Source organism: Quercus robur, chromosome 7, assembly GCF_932294415.1.
Source record: "Quercus robur chromosome 7, dhQueRobu3.1, whole genome shotgun sequence".
Classification (NCBI taxonomy): domain Eukaryota; kingdom Viridiplantae; phylum Streptophyta; class Magnoliopsida; order Fagales; family Fagaceae; genus Quercus; species Quercus robur.
This window is the reverse complement of record NC_065540.1, coordinates 1280567-1297837: the sequence shown is the minus strand read 5'-3', so window position 1 is coordinate 1297837 and position 17271 is coordinate 1280567. Positions and strand designations below refer to the sequence as shown.

Sequence of the window (17271 nt, the reverse complement as noted above, 5' to 3'; positions counted from 1 at the left end):
AATTTTTGTGTGTTTGTTTCCAAAGAAAGTGTAAAAAAATAAAAATAGATCTCAAGGCTATGTTTGCTCATGCACTTCGGTTTTTTTTTTTTTTTTTTTTTTTTTTTTTTTTAAGTTTAGTCCAGTTCAAGTGGCAAAGCAATTTACGTGGCAAGAAAATTAAATTTTATTTTGGCCATTAATCACATCAGTTAACGATAGGGGTTATTTTGACACAAATTACACAATACCAAAAGATTAAAGACCAAATTAATGCATTTAAAAGGTCAAGCATTAAGTTGAAATACAATGTGAAGGTTAGAGATCAAATATCTATTTTAATTTTTACCCCATTTCTTTTTTTGTCTTTTGACCCTGAAGGCATCATATGTTTCTTTTGACTCTCAAGGCATTATAATTACATAAAAGATTGCACTGAACATGTTGTTTCATCGATTGTATCTGTAAGGATTGTGTTGCTCTTGAAGAACTATACTTGAGCCATAATGGATAGCTAAGATGGAAGGCCTATCATCTTTAGTCAACATCCGGGTTTTGGATGTATCGTCAAATAAGCTAACACAAGTGAATGACATTCAAAACCTGACACAGTATGTATAATTAATTAATTATTCCCATGGCTGGATGACAACCAAATAGAATCATTTGAATACCTTGCTGAGACTGTTGCTGGTTCAAAAGAGAAGCTCGCCACTATCTACTTAGAAAACAATCCATGTGTAAGCCCAATCACATCTTGGAGAACTTAGGTCCCGTATGCCAGTATGCTTGGCCATCCTTTTTGACTGTTCACATATGTTGCTTCTCACGTTTCATTCCCTCTGGTTCTGCTTCCTGTTCTAGTTGTTCATTTGTAAATCAGAAAACGCTCTTGTCCTAACTATTTTTACCTTTGAGCTCTTGTTGGGGGCATAAATTGTATCACTTGTAGGCCATCGCAACTTGATCCACGATCTCTCAACTGTCCTCTTGTCCTGGAATAGCTTTAAATCAACACACTCCCAACTGGTGTACTATTTTTTTTTTTTTTTTAATAAAAAGGTGAGTGAAAAAAAAAAAAAAAAGAACAAAAAGATACATACTTTTCTATTATTTATTATTATTCGGAATACAAAGAAGCACAAAAGCTATAAGTCGTAATCTGGAATTTCTAACCATACTGTAGACAAAGTTAAACCAATATTTTTTCCCATGAAACCTCAGGTTTCTAGGACAAATATGCTTTTGTATCGCCACTGATGAGAGCCTCAAAATCAGAGCAGAATGTTGAATACACACATATCAAGTGATAGTTACAAAAGAAAAATAACTAGCCACCACTAATGGGAGGTATAATAGCCAACTCATCTTCGACTTTAACGATTGCTGACTCGGTAGTGTATTCCTCATTTAGAGCAAGAACGATACACCCACGGATTTCTTCCAAGCTTGGAAACCTGGCAACAAGATTATTTAAACAATCATTGGCAGAGCTACCAGATGACACCTCCAATGGCATCTCATTCAAGCCAGTAAGATCTCGAGCTCTTGCAAAAAACAGAACTTTTATCGTAACAGATGAACCTTTGTTCCCCTCAAGTGTATTGTCCACAGTTTCAGTTTTAATATTTGCTTCCATTGTATCCATCAGAGAACACCAACCCAATCGATTATTGGAGATTAAACATATTTTCCGGCTACAGTAACACTGCAATTTCAAATTTAGTATCATGACAAAGATTAATGCTCATAAAAAATTAACTGTTACATTCAAATTACAATTAATAAATCAATATGCTAGAAGAGACCTTTTTTTTACATGCTGAATAAATATCATTTGTGAAATAACAGTTTGAACACTTCCCATAGTGGCCCTACAGCTTGAAGAATGAATTGCAAATTCAAGCCAGTAAGTAAACCCTAAACACATTGATTATTAGATAATAAACTCATCTTGAAGAAATGAATTCTCAAGATTCTAGGTGCTAAAATAAAATCCATGCATAGGGTGGGTGAAAAAAACAGTTTCCCATCACGGAGATGGCTCAGTACCTCAGAAGGAAAAATCTGTGCATAATGCTTGCTTGGGATACATGACAGAGTTTCTTTCTGACAAGCACATTACTTTTCATGCCTGTATTTTCACCCCAAGAACAGATAATGTAACCAAGAACCATACATTGACTACATGTAAATAACCTCAGTCAATATTATCAAGGCCAAAATAGGCAAAATGGTCTACCGCTTTTATTAGGACAAAGCTACATCTTTTGATGACAACTCATTCTCTAAGAATACCTATCTCTCCAGTATTAACTATTAACAAATGAAGAAGCAGAATCAACATGATAGATTGTAATTTTTTGGATAGGTAACATGAAAAATTGTAATATTTGTAAGACGAATATGGACTCTACCAACAAGTGGGATTTTCACAAACTTCTCACTCTCAGGCAATTGAAGGGGGAACAATTGAAGAAACAGCCTTGTTAGGCATAAAATCAAAGTCAATCTGTTAGGTGTTGCAGACAAGTTGTCTCAAAGAAGAACCAAGAACCCCTTCTTGTGGATTTTTAAGAAGTTCCATGTGACAAAACACTCAAATTTACAGTGTACTGATTAAATAAGAGCCTGGAAACACCATGCTTTTCTGATAAGAAAAAACTGTAATTCATATTCAACATGTTTCATTGGATTTATCCAAAAAAAAACATAAAACATGTTTCATTGGACAAACTAATTCCTTATGGTTTTATATTCCATTCAAAGTGAAACCCACACTAGAAAAACCAAGAGGAGAAACCTAAACAGAAAAAGTCAGCCCAATCCATAATTACCATCCAAAACAAAATACCCGAAACAATTTCTTGGTTCTTAATACAAATCACAATAATGGAAATGAAAAAAAATCATAATAAAAAACAACACAAATTTACAACAATACAAGGCCCAGATGAAAACAACCTGTAAATCCCACAAAACAGAGTTTATTTCCTTTGTTTTCTCAGCAACCAATTATATCTTATAAAAAAAAAAAAAAAAGAGAAAACTTACTGTGCAGTACAGTCGGCGCAATAGTGGATTCGGGATATACTTCACCGAAGATGAAGATGAAGAGTTCGAGCGGGGAGAGAGAGAGAGAGAGAACGAGAAGAAACGAATGGTTTAATCTATGATAAGCCGATTGGGGTTTTTCGGATGAGAATATATTCGGGCAGGCTGTCCAATAAAATCCTGCCACGACATCCTTTTTAACTAATCACTTAAATCCCTCTCCAAATAAAAAACGAATTACAAAATGTTCACTCAAATTCCCCACTTTCTTTCTTTTCTTTTCCCTTCCTTTCTCCCAATCCAAACAGAGCATTTCTCAAAAAAGAAAAGGAAAGAAAAAAAAAAAAAAAAAAAAAAAAAAAAAAACCCTCACTGACCTCTGTGCTCTTCTCCTCAAGCATGAACTTAAGCTGAGAAATCTCCATCTCTTGCTTCTTATTCATAACCAGAAGCTCTCTCTCACTCCTCAACACCATAGCCAACGTCCTCATGTTCTCCTTCACCTCCTTCTTTTCTTACTGTCAAACACTGTCGTTTCATTCCCAGTCCCAAACAGCTTCTTATACAAGCCTTTGAAGCTCGTTCCTTTCCTCGCCGTCTTCTTCAAGTCCTCTGCAATCACATCCAACGAAATCACCATCTTCACCGCCTTCGACGAAGAAGATGATGGCTTCTTCTCCATGAACTTCTTCACCATTGTGGCTAAGTTGGGATTTGAAGGCTTGGATTTGGTGTGGGAGGACAGATCGGATGGCTTGGAAGACAACGAGCGCTTTTGAAGCAAGATGAAGATGAAGAGTTCAGCTTGAGTTGCTTGTTTAGTTGTTCAGTGGAAGAAGATGGGTCGGAAAAGTGATATAAGAAAAGAAAGAAAGGGAGACAACATTTCTTTATCTGTTCTCTGTTTGGAGAGGGATTTAAGTGATAAATTAGAAGAGGATGTTTAAAAATAAAATAAAATAACTAAAGTTTTTCCTTGCAATTTTTAAGATAATCATCGACCTTTATAAGAGATAAATGACCAGTTTATACTTTAAAGTTTATACCTAATAATTTTCATAAAATGTGAAATGGTCAGTTTACCCTTCAATTTTATTTAGAGCATCTCAAGCAGATTAGACAAATTTTTGTACTATTTGGAGAATAAAGAGTAACTTTTACCTTTTAGTTACTCACTTTTTCAAATATACTTTCTAACAGATTCTCTATCGCATTTAAATATTATTTCTTCATTCATTATTTATTCTTTTTTTAACAACTACACATCTTTCAATATTTTTTTATTCAATACCTTATTACTATAATAGAAAAAAAATATCTGAAGAATGAACAGTAACCCATCAAACTTGATGAGCTACTATTCATGAGTCAAAAAAAATTCAGGATATAGAGAGTTCATTGGAGAATGAACAGTAACCTATTTTGTGGATTTACTCTCTAAAGTAGAGAACATTTTGTATTTAGCTCTCTTGTTGGAGATGCTCTTAGACCCATTATAAGGATTTTTTTTAATGGTTGCAAAATTGAGTATTTACATACTCTATACTGTATATAGTTAGTAAAATACAGTACCTATTTGATACGGTAAATATATGGGCGAGTATGATTTAACATCTTTTTAAAAAATATGTTTCAGCATCTTGTTTAATACAGTAAGAATACAGACGGTATAATTTGACAGCTTCTGTTAGATATGAATCTTGGTGTTGATAGGATACTTTTCATTTTAAGATTTTTTTTAAAAATATTTAATATTCCTATTTAATGCCTAGAGCCAAGTCGGCCAACATATTTGTTTTACTATAGATTTTTTCTTTTAAGAAGCCGTATTCAACAATATGATATAGTTACATCCTTCCCTTAATCAACGTGTCAGTACTTTTAGATGAAAATAACGCATTTAGTTCCATGCAATTGGGAACTAATCGTCAGACACAAGGTTTTTTTTTTTTTTTTTTTTTTTTTTTTTTTTTTTTTTATGAGAAAGAAGACTAAAATTTTTATAAAATCAGCCAGATCGGCGAAGAGTACATCAATTAAGTGTGGTGGAACATCCTCCACCCACACTGACAAACCTCTAACATTTCTTACATGTCTAGCTAGGTTATGGACTATTTTATTACCACCTCTACGTACATGGGAGAAGTTTATGCAAGTACTTGACACAAGCATGGACTTAACTGATTCCAGTAGGTGTTAGACACAAGTTTATTTCAGTTTTACATACATATGCGTAATATACGTGTATATTGCATGTACTTACTAACTAGAGTATGTACTATATAATCAAATATTTATATGTTTCAAACAAAAAATCTGTATTTCCTAATATATTTTTCCATCAAACCCTAGGCACCCTAAAAGATATATAAACCCATAATTATACTTGCTTGCCAGCAAGAAAGCCATAAATCCCTTTTTCTTCTCAACATTGTCATCACTGGAAAATGGCAAATTTTCGTCCAAAATTTTAGGAGAAATTACACTTTATCACCTTAAATTATATCACATATTACACTTTGCATCCTAAACTTTTTGAGTACATATTTTGCACCCTAAACTATGATCCTTGTTACACTTTGCACCCTGACATTAAGCTTGGTGTTAACTTGGATGGAAATTCAAAGTTTAGGGTGCAAAGTGTAATAAGAAATATAGTTTAAAGTGGCAAAATGTAATTTTTCATTTATTTTTAATAGATTGAGTAGGGGGGCAATTGGGTATTTTCACATAGTGTCATACTTTTCCATCCAAATTAACATCAAACTTAACATCATGGTGCAACGTGTAACAGAGTCATAGCTTATGGTACAAACATTTAAAAAACTTATGATGCAAACGGTAAGATAAGATATAGTTTTAGGTGGTAAATGTAATTTCCCTAAAATTTTATTAAGTAACCAAATCCCGTAAACTAAACCTCTTTCTACTAGAAAATTACTTTATGTTATTGTTACATAGCCAAAGCACATTAAGACCAAATTTTCATAAAAGTCAAAAGTTAAAATAGGTTATGAATTGTTATATACCATATGATGTGAATCTCCCTTGAATTTTGAACAAATACTAATATTGGACTCACTGAAAATAACTACCAATATTGGGCTTACGTACAACCACATTATGTTACAGGTTAAGAACTTTTTTTTTTCTTTGTCTGGTAAGATAGGCTTAAAAGGTGCATCCCATACAGAAGACTGAAAATTGTGCAGTTTCTCATTCATGAATCAGTAAAATAGAAAACATTGTTGGAAAATTATGATCCAAAACAATGACAACTCAAGGCGCTGAGCTGAAAAAAAAAAATTAAAAAATAGCAAGGCGAGTCATTGAAATCCATTTGCGGGCGCCATTCACAAGGCAGAGTAAGAATGGCAATAATTCTATTTGCATTAAGGGAATGTTTCAAGTCACTTCTCCATTGTGAGGAGAGTAGAAGATACGAATACAATTAGAAACACCAAAATGCCAGGCATTTCTATGAAAGATGTCGGAAAATAACAAGAGCCAAGTTGATTCGGATTCAATAAAAAAGGCTTAATGCATAGACAACTCAACTGATAGAACCAGCTTTTCATGTTCCAATTCAACACATGTAGTTCAGAATTAACTTTTCTTGTGCGCAATATCCATTACATGTATCATACTCAAAGCAGCAACCTCAGATTGGCAAAATAGAACTATTATACATATGACAGCTAGGAGATAAATTCACAATTACGGGTTAACATGTAATAGGTGCTTTGGTTAAATTACAATTCCTAGTTCCGGTTTCAAATCCCTATCACATGACAAAACAAGTAAGGGTTAGCATTTAAAAAATGCAAAATAAACCCAAGTCCATGGCTTGAATCTCGCTCCTATACATCTCGCTCCATCAGATGTGATTTTCAAAACCTGCTAAGTATCAAATTATTTTAGAATGAAGATATTCAAGTAACTGAAATAAACAGCACTATTCCTTTTCTTTTCAGCTACCACAGTACAAACAATTTTCTAAAAATGGCATGACTTCCGCTAACTTATTATTACTATCATTGGTAAGCTACACACAAACCCAATGAGTTTTAAACTCACAATCACCCTCCCAACTATTCTTGTGGGAAGCAAAACAGCTATTTGAGCTAGATCTCATTGAGTTATGCTAACCTGTTCCTGTATTCTATAACAGGGAAAAAAAATTAACGTTAATCTCAATTTATATGATGATAATGATAATGATTATAAATATCATTCCTATATGTACATTTAATACTATATGCCTAAACTAGGTAAAGTTCTCTCAGAAGACATCCTAACATGTCACAGAAACATATTTCAGAGACATGTTCTCATCAGTTGAAGATTTTTCCCCTTTTTTAACCTGATGCACACCAAAAGTTCTAGGAATTTACTGCATGTTCTGTAGGTCTCCATTGTGCAGGTCAGACAGATAAAACCTTGAGTCTATCCTCTGATTTCCAAAGAGACCACAAATTTCAATAGTTGACCATTTGCATTTTTATATTCCCAGACAGAATATAGTTGTAATTATTTATAATACTAAAAATGTAAATGACCAAATTATAATTTTTACAAGTACCAATAGTGGCTTTCATGTGTAATTGATGTAATATGATATGCAAGTTGTGTCAAAATGTAAAACAAAATTTGTATCTATAGAAGAACTCTGGAAAAATTGTAACATGCATGAAATGGAAAAAAGAAATCTTAATTTGAAAACATACTATGATTTCGGCAATGACTTTGGGTTGGCGAAGAGGTTTGAGGAGAAAGGCAAGGAAGCGACTAACAAAGAGGACTAAGGTGGTTTGGACTATTAACAACGGGAAGGCATAGTTTAAAGGATTATCACCTTGCCAAACTCCGTCCGAAGAAGTTTTAATGGTGGTTGAGTTTGAATGCATGGTTGCTAAATGAAACAATTAGATGCTTGTTGAAGGGGGGCTCTTGTCAACAATTTTGGTGAAGACAAGTGTGAGATGTCTAGGGTTTTATAGAAGATTGGAGGAGGTATTAAGTGGATATGAATTTATATGGGGGAGAAATGGAATCATGAAGACACATAGTTGGTGACTTGGTGGACCATTAGATATATGATATATATAACACGATAGTTTGTCATTTACATGGGCATTGATGTTCTGAGTGGGATGCAATAGGCACTCATGAGATTAACCATTATGGATGGATAAAACATGATCTCTTTGAGGAAAAAAAAAAAAAAAAAAAAAAAAAAAAAACCTGTGGTGCAAAGCATAATATAGTGTCAAATTACCCTAAGAAGAAACTGACATGACTAACCCATGTACTATTTTACTACTTCTAGTGATAAACGATGAAATTGTTGTGAAATTAAAATAAAATAAAATAAAAGTTGCCCACTAGAGAGTGAAGTCCCAGAAATTGGTAGTAATTAACTAATAAATTGTTAAAAACTGATATGGTAGCTATTGAAATTATCCAAGGACGTAAAAGTCAGGCATCCAATTATGGTCGTGGGCATTGCCTTGTACTGTAGGGCATAATGGTTGAGGTATTCAGTGATTCGAATCTCTTTCTCAAATAAAAAGAAAGGAAAATTCTTAATTTATATTGTAAATTAAACAAATGTGTGTAGCATTGTACACATTTATTTAGTTTATAATTTAAAATTTACATTGTTAGTACAATATAAACATATAATTACCCAAAAAGAAAATTTTGATATATATATATATATATATATGAATTATGATTGTTATTGTTATTGTAGGGCATATAGGTTAAGGTATTCAGTGATTCGAATCTCATCACTACAAGAAAATGTATTTTTAGTGACGAAAAAATTCGTCACTAAAAGTCCTGTTTTTCGTCACTAAGAACCTTTAGTGACGAAATTGGACTTTTAGTGACGAATTTCGTTTCGTCGCTGTAGCCCCGTCGTTAAAAGTCCTAGCGACGAAATTTTTCGTCACTAAAAGTTTGATTTGTTTTTTAAAAAAAAAACTTTTAGCAACGAAAACGTTTCGTCACTAAATGTTTTCCTCGCTAAAAACAGTATTTAGTGACGAAATATTTTCGTCACTAAAACTATTTCAGTTTATTAAATCATATTTAGTGACGAAATATTTCGTCACTAAAACTATTTTCGGGTACATTTAGTGACGAAAAAATTCGTCACTAAAACTATTTTTAAGAAAATTCAGACACATATAGTGACGAAAATTTTCGTCACTAAAACCATTTCTTACAAAATTCTGCTGCATTTAGTGACGAAATATTTCGTCACTAAAACAATTTTTTGTTGCCATATTTGTGACGAAAAAATTCGTCACTAAAACTTATTTTCTATTTTTATTATTTTCATAGCGTTGATATTAACCTATAACCTGTCATTATATTATTAAAACCTCACATTTGATTAACATATTTATTTTAACAACACATTTATAAAAAATCGATCCATACATTCTACAAGTTAAAATTAAAGTAAGTATCCAATTCAAACTCCTTCCATACAATAAGTGTTTGCAACACATACAATAATTGTTTGCAACACATACAATAACTTAAGATGTTTTATAACAATACAAAAAATGTGGCACAATATACTTAGAACTAACGGAAGATGTCCTCATATGTCTTCAAATAATGCCTAAAGGAAATCCCCTAAATCCACCAATAAGAAATCTGCACAAATATAAATCTTCAGTTAAATATAAATCTTTAGTCAAATATAATTCTACATAGTGCCAACAGAAAATTCACTTCTATATCTTCAGTATCATAAACTAAAGATTAAATAACCTATCACGTGACAAATATTAGTTTCAAATGATACATAAAAAATGAAGTGTTTTAATTTAAAGATAAAGTACTAACCAATAAGTGATTTAGCTTGAAGATGAACCACCTCCATAAGTAAAAGCATCATCATAACCCTTGCTCCTCAAAAAATTAAGAATATTGTTTTGGACCTCATCTTGCTTAGCTCGTGCCTCTTGCTCCTTAGCTCGCTCCTCTTCGTCCCTGGCTCTTGCCTCTTTGAGCTCAATTATCTCACTTTCTAACCGATGAATATACTCCACCGAGGAATTAGATGAGGCAGTGGTTACTAGAGAAGAGGAAGGTCTCATGCCAAGTCCTTTTACAATACCGGATTTCTTCTTAAAAACCAAATTTGAGATCTCCTCTTGTGTAAGGGGAATTGCATTAGGATCTTGACAATGATCCTCTTGCACTTTAAGAATAGTTTCCTACCATTTGAAAGAGAAAAAAACAAGCAATCACAACATTAATAATACATATGCTATAACTTTACAAACATGATAAAGATGAAATAATAGGGATGGAATGATATACATACATATGTCGCTTCATCCTCAGGCTGTATCCACCTATTTGTATTTGGATTGAAATGAACATCTTTGTAGATTTTTGCCAATTCAGGAACTTGACCGTCATTATTATTTGTCTAATTAAGTAACATTCGAGTATTAGTTATTTATACTTAATTAATCACAACATATAATACACTTAAGGTTTAAGAAAATGAAAAAACACACCTCCTCATCAACCCTAACAGCAAGTGCCTTTGTCCCGCATCTATGTTTGCCTGAAGTTTTGCTCCTATTTTCAGAGTTAATTCTTGATTTTTCCTAATAAAGAACATTCAAGATATTTATTAGATCATGACTAAAACAATATACATTTACTTCATCTAAGTATTAATCTAATCATTTGACAACATAATATAGTAAATATTAGATAATAATAATATACGCAGAAATAATTTACCAGCCAATCCTTATTGGTCCATCTCCCTTCAATGAGTCCAGTCCACTGCGCAAGTGTGGCATTCTTTGGCGGATGGGTTTTTGCATAGTCAGCACCATGAGATTGTACGAGCTTTTTATAAGTCTGATACAACTTGTTAGAGCCGCTACTCAATAATCTTCCACATTTTGTATTTATTGCTTTCGTTACTAAGTTGGAATCACCTTCTAGCTCAAACTGATCCTGTAAATTAAAGTATATATGTATTATAAAATTATTATTATATTAATTTAATATGCTTAGTGACAACAAAGACGAGTTAGACGTTATCAATATAAATTTACCTCGATACTTTGAAGCACCACATCTTTAGTAGCAGCATCAACACTTTTCCAATTTTTTACGTTATAACTTGACAAATTACTTCGTACTTGTACACCAATTTGATTGACAAGCTTGCACGCATTCTTCCCAACAGGAGCATCATACTCTGCAGCTATACGTACTGGCAGTTTACCACTTTTTTCAACAAGTGCCCGTACTGCTACACCACGTGTTGTTCCACGGGTATTTCTGCTAGTAGATCCTATTTAAAAATTATCAATGTTATAAAATAATACATTCTATGTACATTAAGTATAATTTCAATAGTAAAGACAAGGTGCAGTTGTAATTAAGTATGTTTTATGTAATTACCAGTCGTGCTAGTTAATGTGTCGGTAGCCTCTCCACTAGAAGAACTTTGGACGGGAGGATTTGCTTCAAGAGGTGTTTCCGTAGATTGAACCGTAACAAGAATGATAACCCTTTGTCCTCCACCCGGATACGTTACCAAATCCAGGATAGTCATGTATTGTCCACAACAAAGTTGCACGCATCTGAAAATGCTCTTTACTATAAGCATCATAAGTTTCTACACCTTCTTCCCACAACTCCTTCAACTCATCAACCAATGGTTTCAAGTAAATATCAATATCATTCCCCGGTTGATGGGGACCGGGAATAAGCAAGGACAACATAAAATATGGCTCCTTCATAACCAACCAAGGTGGTAAATTATAGGGGATAAGTATGACAGGCCACATACTATAATTATTGTTCATATTCCCAAAAGGATTAAATCCATCTGTAGCCAACCCTAACCTTACATTGCGAGGTTCGAGGGCAAAATCAGGATGTTGCAAATCAAATTCCTTCCACTCCTCACTATCAGCCGGATGCCTCATTATCCCATCGTCCACACGTTTGTCTATATACCATCTCATGTCCTTAGCTCTTTGGCTTGACATGTACAATCTCCTCAATCTCGGTGTCAACGGAAAGTAAAGCAATACTTTATGAGGAATCTTCTTACCTTGGGTACGTGTATCTTTGTACCTAGGCACCTCACACACCGGACATTTATCAAGATTTTCATTTTCCTTCCAAAATAATGCACAATCATTTTTGCATGCATCTATATGCTCGTATGACATACCCAAGTCACGTAATATCTTCTTTGCTTCATAAGTTGACCTTGGAACCAAGTTACCTTTCGGTAAAACCTTTGTCAGCAATTCTAGCATCATATCAAATCCCTTATTACTCAAGTTGGTCATTACTTTTACATTCAACATCTCAATAACAAACTTCAAGATACTATAATCAGTGCAACCCGGATACAACTCACGTTTTGCATCTTCCTCAAGTTTGTCAAAATGACGCACCTCCTCATCTTCGGTTGCATTTCTTGGTTCCCCTCTAATTCGGTCATCTACCAAGGCATCGATACCATCCATATGATTACCATCCGACATTTCATTATCATGAATGTTCTCGTTCAATACACGAGGTTCTCCATGATTATACCAATTAATATAAGATTGCATAATTCCACGATGAAGCAAATGGATACGCACAATTTAAGGAGATTGTCAATAGCAATTCACACAGTGAATACACGGACACGGAATATTACCACTCAAGTCCACAACCGCTCTTGCAGAATTAATAAATGCATTCACCCCTTCAATATATGGATGACTTAATCTGCCATCGGGTGTCTTACCCATTGTCATCCAACTTTTATCCATGTTTGACTACAATTATAAAATGAATCCTACTTTAGTAAGATAAGGACAACTCATGCATAATGTATTCTAACATCTAAGTCTATAAGCCATTGAGATAAAGTTCTATCACATTCATGAATGCACAAGTCTATATTAATACTTAAACAAATATACGTTGCACACACAAATATACACTTCCAATATGAATTTAAACCACCTTATAGCACCATGCAAGCCACCCGCTTGCTCCAATACAACAACCCACCACAAAACCAATCACAAACATCACAAGTATAGAGTGCTTACAAGTATTGAAATTGAATAAAGTAATATTCATTATATCTAATTAACAAGTTCCATTCACATTTTCAAGAAACTAAAAACACTCCCAATATGAATTTAAACCACCTTATAGCACCATGCAAGCCACCCACTTGCTCCAATACAACAACCCACCACAAAACCAATCACAAACATCACAAGTATAGAGTGCTTACAAGTATTGAAATTGAATAAAGTAATATTCATTATATCTAATTAACAAGTTCCATTCACATTTTCAAGAAACTAAAAACACTCCCAATATGAATTTAAACCACCTTATAGCACCATGCAAGCCACCCGCTTGCTCCAATACAACAACCCACCACAAAACCAATCACAAACATCACAAGTATAGAGTGCTTACAAGTATTGAAATTGAATAAAGTAATATTCATTATATCTAATTAACAAGTTCCATTCACATTTTCAAGAAACTAAAAACACTCCCAATATGAATTTAAACAACCTTATAGCACCATGCAAGCCACCCGCTTGCTCCAATACAACAACCCACCACAAAATCAATCACAAACATCACAAGTATAGAGTGCTTACAAGTATTGAAATCGAATAAAGTAATATTCATCATATCTAATTAACAAGTTCCATTCACATTTTCAAGAAACTAAAAACACTCCCAATATGAATTTAAACCACCTTATAGCACCATGCAAGCCACCCGCTTGCTCCAATACAACAACCCACCACAAAACCAATCACAAACATCACAAGTATAGAGTGCTTACAAGTATTGAAATTGAATAAAGTAATATTCATTATATCTAATTAACAAGTTCCATTCACATTTTCAAGAAACTAAAAACACTCCCAATATGAATTTAAACAACCTTATAGCACCATGCAAGCCACCCGCTTGCTCCAATACAACAACCCACCACAAAATCAATCACAAACATCACAAGTATAGAGTGCTTACAAGTATTGAAATCGAATAAAGTAATATTCATCATATCTAATTAACAAGTTCCATTCACATTTTCAAGAAACTAAAAACACTCCCAATATGAATTTAAACAACCTTATAACACCATGCAAGCCACCCGCTTGCTCCAATACAACAACCCACCATAAAACCAATCACAAACATCACAAGTATAGAGTGCTTACAAGTATTGAAATCTAATAAAGTAATATTCATCATATCTAATTAACAAGTTCCATTCACATTTTCAAGAAACTAAAAACACTCCCAATATGTATTTAAACCACCTTATAACACCATGCAAGCCACCCGCTTGCTCCAACACAACATACCATCACAAATCCAATTTCCAACATCACAAGTATAAAGTTTTATAAGGTTTTCAACTAAAATTTACTTACTTTGCTCAAGCTAAGCTTACAACTTTCAGAAAAAATCCGAAGTTATTGCAAACAATGTGAATTTAGCCTGCAAAAGAAAAGTTAAACTTATAAGTACTTCAGTCTTTATAATGAATAGCTCTTATGAAAGGCTAAATATGTTACTGCCATTTCTCAACACTTCAGTTTTTCTTTACTGCCCTTGCTCTTACAAGGGGAGACACGCCATTTGGGCTAGATCATTGGCGCAATTTCTCAACACTAGGCCTCTATTGAATACTCAATCAAGTTTAATGAACTTTCTTGTTAGTTTAATGAAACCTAAATAAATAAATTACCACCAAAAAGACAATACAAGCAAATTTAATCAAAATCAACACAGTAGCATCATATAGTGACACAGGTTTGTTTGTTTGTTTTAGCTTAAAACACCAATTTAATTTGTGTGTAAATACATGTAGGTTGTTGTAATATGTAAGTGATCCTACTTCAGCGATAGAAGAAAGAAAGAAGAAACTGAGATTTAATTAATGGCTAGCTCAAGCCACGATTGAGAAACAGGAGGACTCCTAGATCGTTAAACAGAGTAATTTATTGGATAAAAATAGCTCGCTCGATCAGCACAGCACTCAAGACTCAAGAGGATTTTATGATCAGTCTCTACTCTCTAACAGCTGGTAATAGCCAAAGGTAACTATTTATATTTATTATTTAAAATTAGTCATCCATATTCAGTTATTTACAGATTTTATTTTATTTAAAAAGCTTGTAAATTTTTTTTAGCACACTATTAAAGAGAAAGTCTCAGGCTTCTCTAGGATTAAAATCCAAACTTAGGTGATTTGCCCAGAACCCATTAGCAAAGCTCTAGTAAGTATACTTCGATTTCTTATTTTCTATTGATTCCCAAAAAAAATTCACCGCTAGCTTTTTATATTTTAAAATCTCACCAGCAACTTATACAAGCTTCATCCAAAAGCACTAAAAGTTTCAATATTTCACAGAAATTAAAATTATCATGTTTTAGATTATTAGATAAACAAAGTTTTAAACTTTTCTTGCAAAAATTACAACAAAAACCTGGTCTCTGAAAATTCAACCTGAACTCCAATTTTGTTTCCATAAAATCATTTTTGTTTCCATAGAATCCAAGGGTGTTGTTGGGAAAGAGCATACCTTGAGAGACCTGAGCCTAAGGGAATGAAAGAAAAAATAAATAAATAAATAAATAAAAAATAAAAAATCAGAAAAACCTTACCGGTCGTCGCGAATGGCAACGGCAACGGCAACGGCAACGGCGACGGCGACGGCTTCAACAGCAACAGCGACGGCGATGGCTTCAATGGCAACGGCTTCAACGGCGACGGCTTCAACGGCAACGGCTTCAACGACGACGGCTTCAACGTCGTCGTAATAGGCCTCGACGGCGACGGCTTCAACGTCGTCGTAATAGGCCTCGACGGCGACGGCTTCAACGTCGTCGTAATAGGCCTCGATGGCGACGGCTTCAACGTCGTCGGAGATGGCGTCGACGAAGATGGGTTTCTCTCTTTTTTTTTTTTTTCTAGCGTGGGTTTCTCTCTTTTTTTTTTGAGCGTGAGACCTCGACGGCGATGGCTTCAAGGTCGTCGTAATAGGCCTCGACGGCGACGGCTTCAACGTCGTCGTAATAGGCCTCGACGGCGACAGCTTCAATGTCGTCGGAGATGGCGTCGACGAAGATGGGTTTCTCTCTTTTTTTTTTTTTTTTTTTTTTCTGCGTGGGTTTCTCTTTTTTTTTTTTGAGCGTGAGTTCTCAGTTCTTTGTTTTGCTGAGTGTGAGCGTCTCTTTTTTTTGGGAGTATTTATAGTGGTATTTTAGCGACGAAATTTTTTCGTCGCTAAAGACCACTTTTTGTGACGAAAAATAAATTCGTCACTAGAAGTGGGCAATAGCGACGAAATTATTTCGTCGCTAAAGACCACTTTATAGCGACGAAATTCTTTCGTCGCTGTTTCCTACTTCTAGTGACGAATTTCTTTTTCGTCACTAAAGAATCCATTTTTTTTGTTAAGATTTTTAGCGATGAAATTTAAATTTCGTCGCTGTAGCATATTTTTAGTGACGAATTTCTGTTTCGTCACAAACGGACCCAGAATTTCTTAAACTTTTAGCGACGAATTTTATTTTCGTCACTAAAGAAACTATATTTTGTTAACATTTTTAGCGACGAAATTTAACTTTCGTCGCTGTAGTATACTTTTAGTGACGAATTTAGATTTCGTCACTAAAAATATACCACAGCAATTCCTACAGTGACGAAATATTTCGTCACTAAAAATTTCAACTTTTAGTGACGAAATATTTCGTCACTATAGATTAATTACACTCCCGCCAAAATTTCCCTCCACAGGCGCCCATTTTTTAGATCTCAATAGTGACGAAATTTATTTTTCGTCGCTAAATGTTATAATTTTTTTAACTATTAGTGACGAAATTCATATTTCGTCACTAAAGTTGTATTTTTAGCGACGAAAAATATTTCCTCACTAATTTTCGTCACTAAAAATACATTTTGATATATATATATATATATATATGAATTATGATTGTTATTGTTATTGTAGGGCATATAGGTTAAGGTATTCAGTGATTCGAATCTCATCCTCAAATAAAAAGAAAGAAAAATTCTTAATTTACATTGTACACTAAACAAATGTGTACAACATTATACACATTTTTTTAGTCTATAATATAAAATTTATATTGCTAATACAATCTAAACCTATAATTACCAAAAAT

The 17271-nt window shown here is 33.7% G+C and overlaps 1 protein-coding gene and 2 long non-coding RNA genes across 3 annotated transcripts; all 3 read right to left on the bottom strand.

The window, feature by feature from the left end:
* Positions 1 to 1064: 1064 nt before the first annotated feature.
* LOC126691636 (uncharacterized) lies at positions 1065 to 4024 on the bottom strand. Its single transcript, XR_007644814.1, has 2 exons — positions 3034 to 4024; positions 1065 to 1687 (listed from the first exon to the last, which is right to left on the bottom strand). It is a non-coding gene; the product is annotated as an uncharacterized LOC126691636 (long non-coding RNA).
* A 2567-nt stretch (positions 4025 to 6591) lies between these two features.
* On the bottom strand, positions 6592 to 8041 carry LOC126691635 (uncharacterized). Its single transcript, XR_007644813.1, has 2 exons — positions 7761 to 8041; positions 6592 to 6930 (listed from the first exon to the last, which is right to left on the bottom strand). It is a non-coding gene; the product is annotated as an uncharacterized LOC126691635 (long non-coding RNA).
* A 1452-nt stretch (positions 8042 to 9493) lies between these two features.
* Positions 9494 to 16288, bottom strand: LOC126691634 (uncharacterized). Its single transcript, XM_050386680.1, has 9 exons — positions 15748 to 16288; positions 14511 to 14577; positions 11488 to 12869; positions 11136 to 11377; positions 10813 to 11034; positions 10581 to 10673; positions 10382 to 10489; positions 9898 to 10271; positions 9494 to 9705 (listed from the first exon to the last, which is right to left on the bottom strand). The coding sequence occupies exons 3-8, from the start codon at positions 11696 to 11698 to the stop codon at positions 9909 to 9911; spliced, it is 1239 nt and encodes a 412-aa protein (XP_050242637.1). The 5' UTR covers positions 11699 to 12869; positions 14511 to 14577; positions 15748 to 16288; the 3' UTR covers positions 9494 to 9705; positions 9898 to 9908.
* Positions 16289 to 17271: the final 983 nt, after the last annotated feature.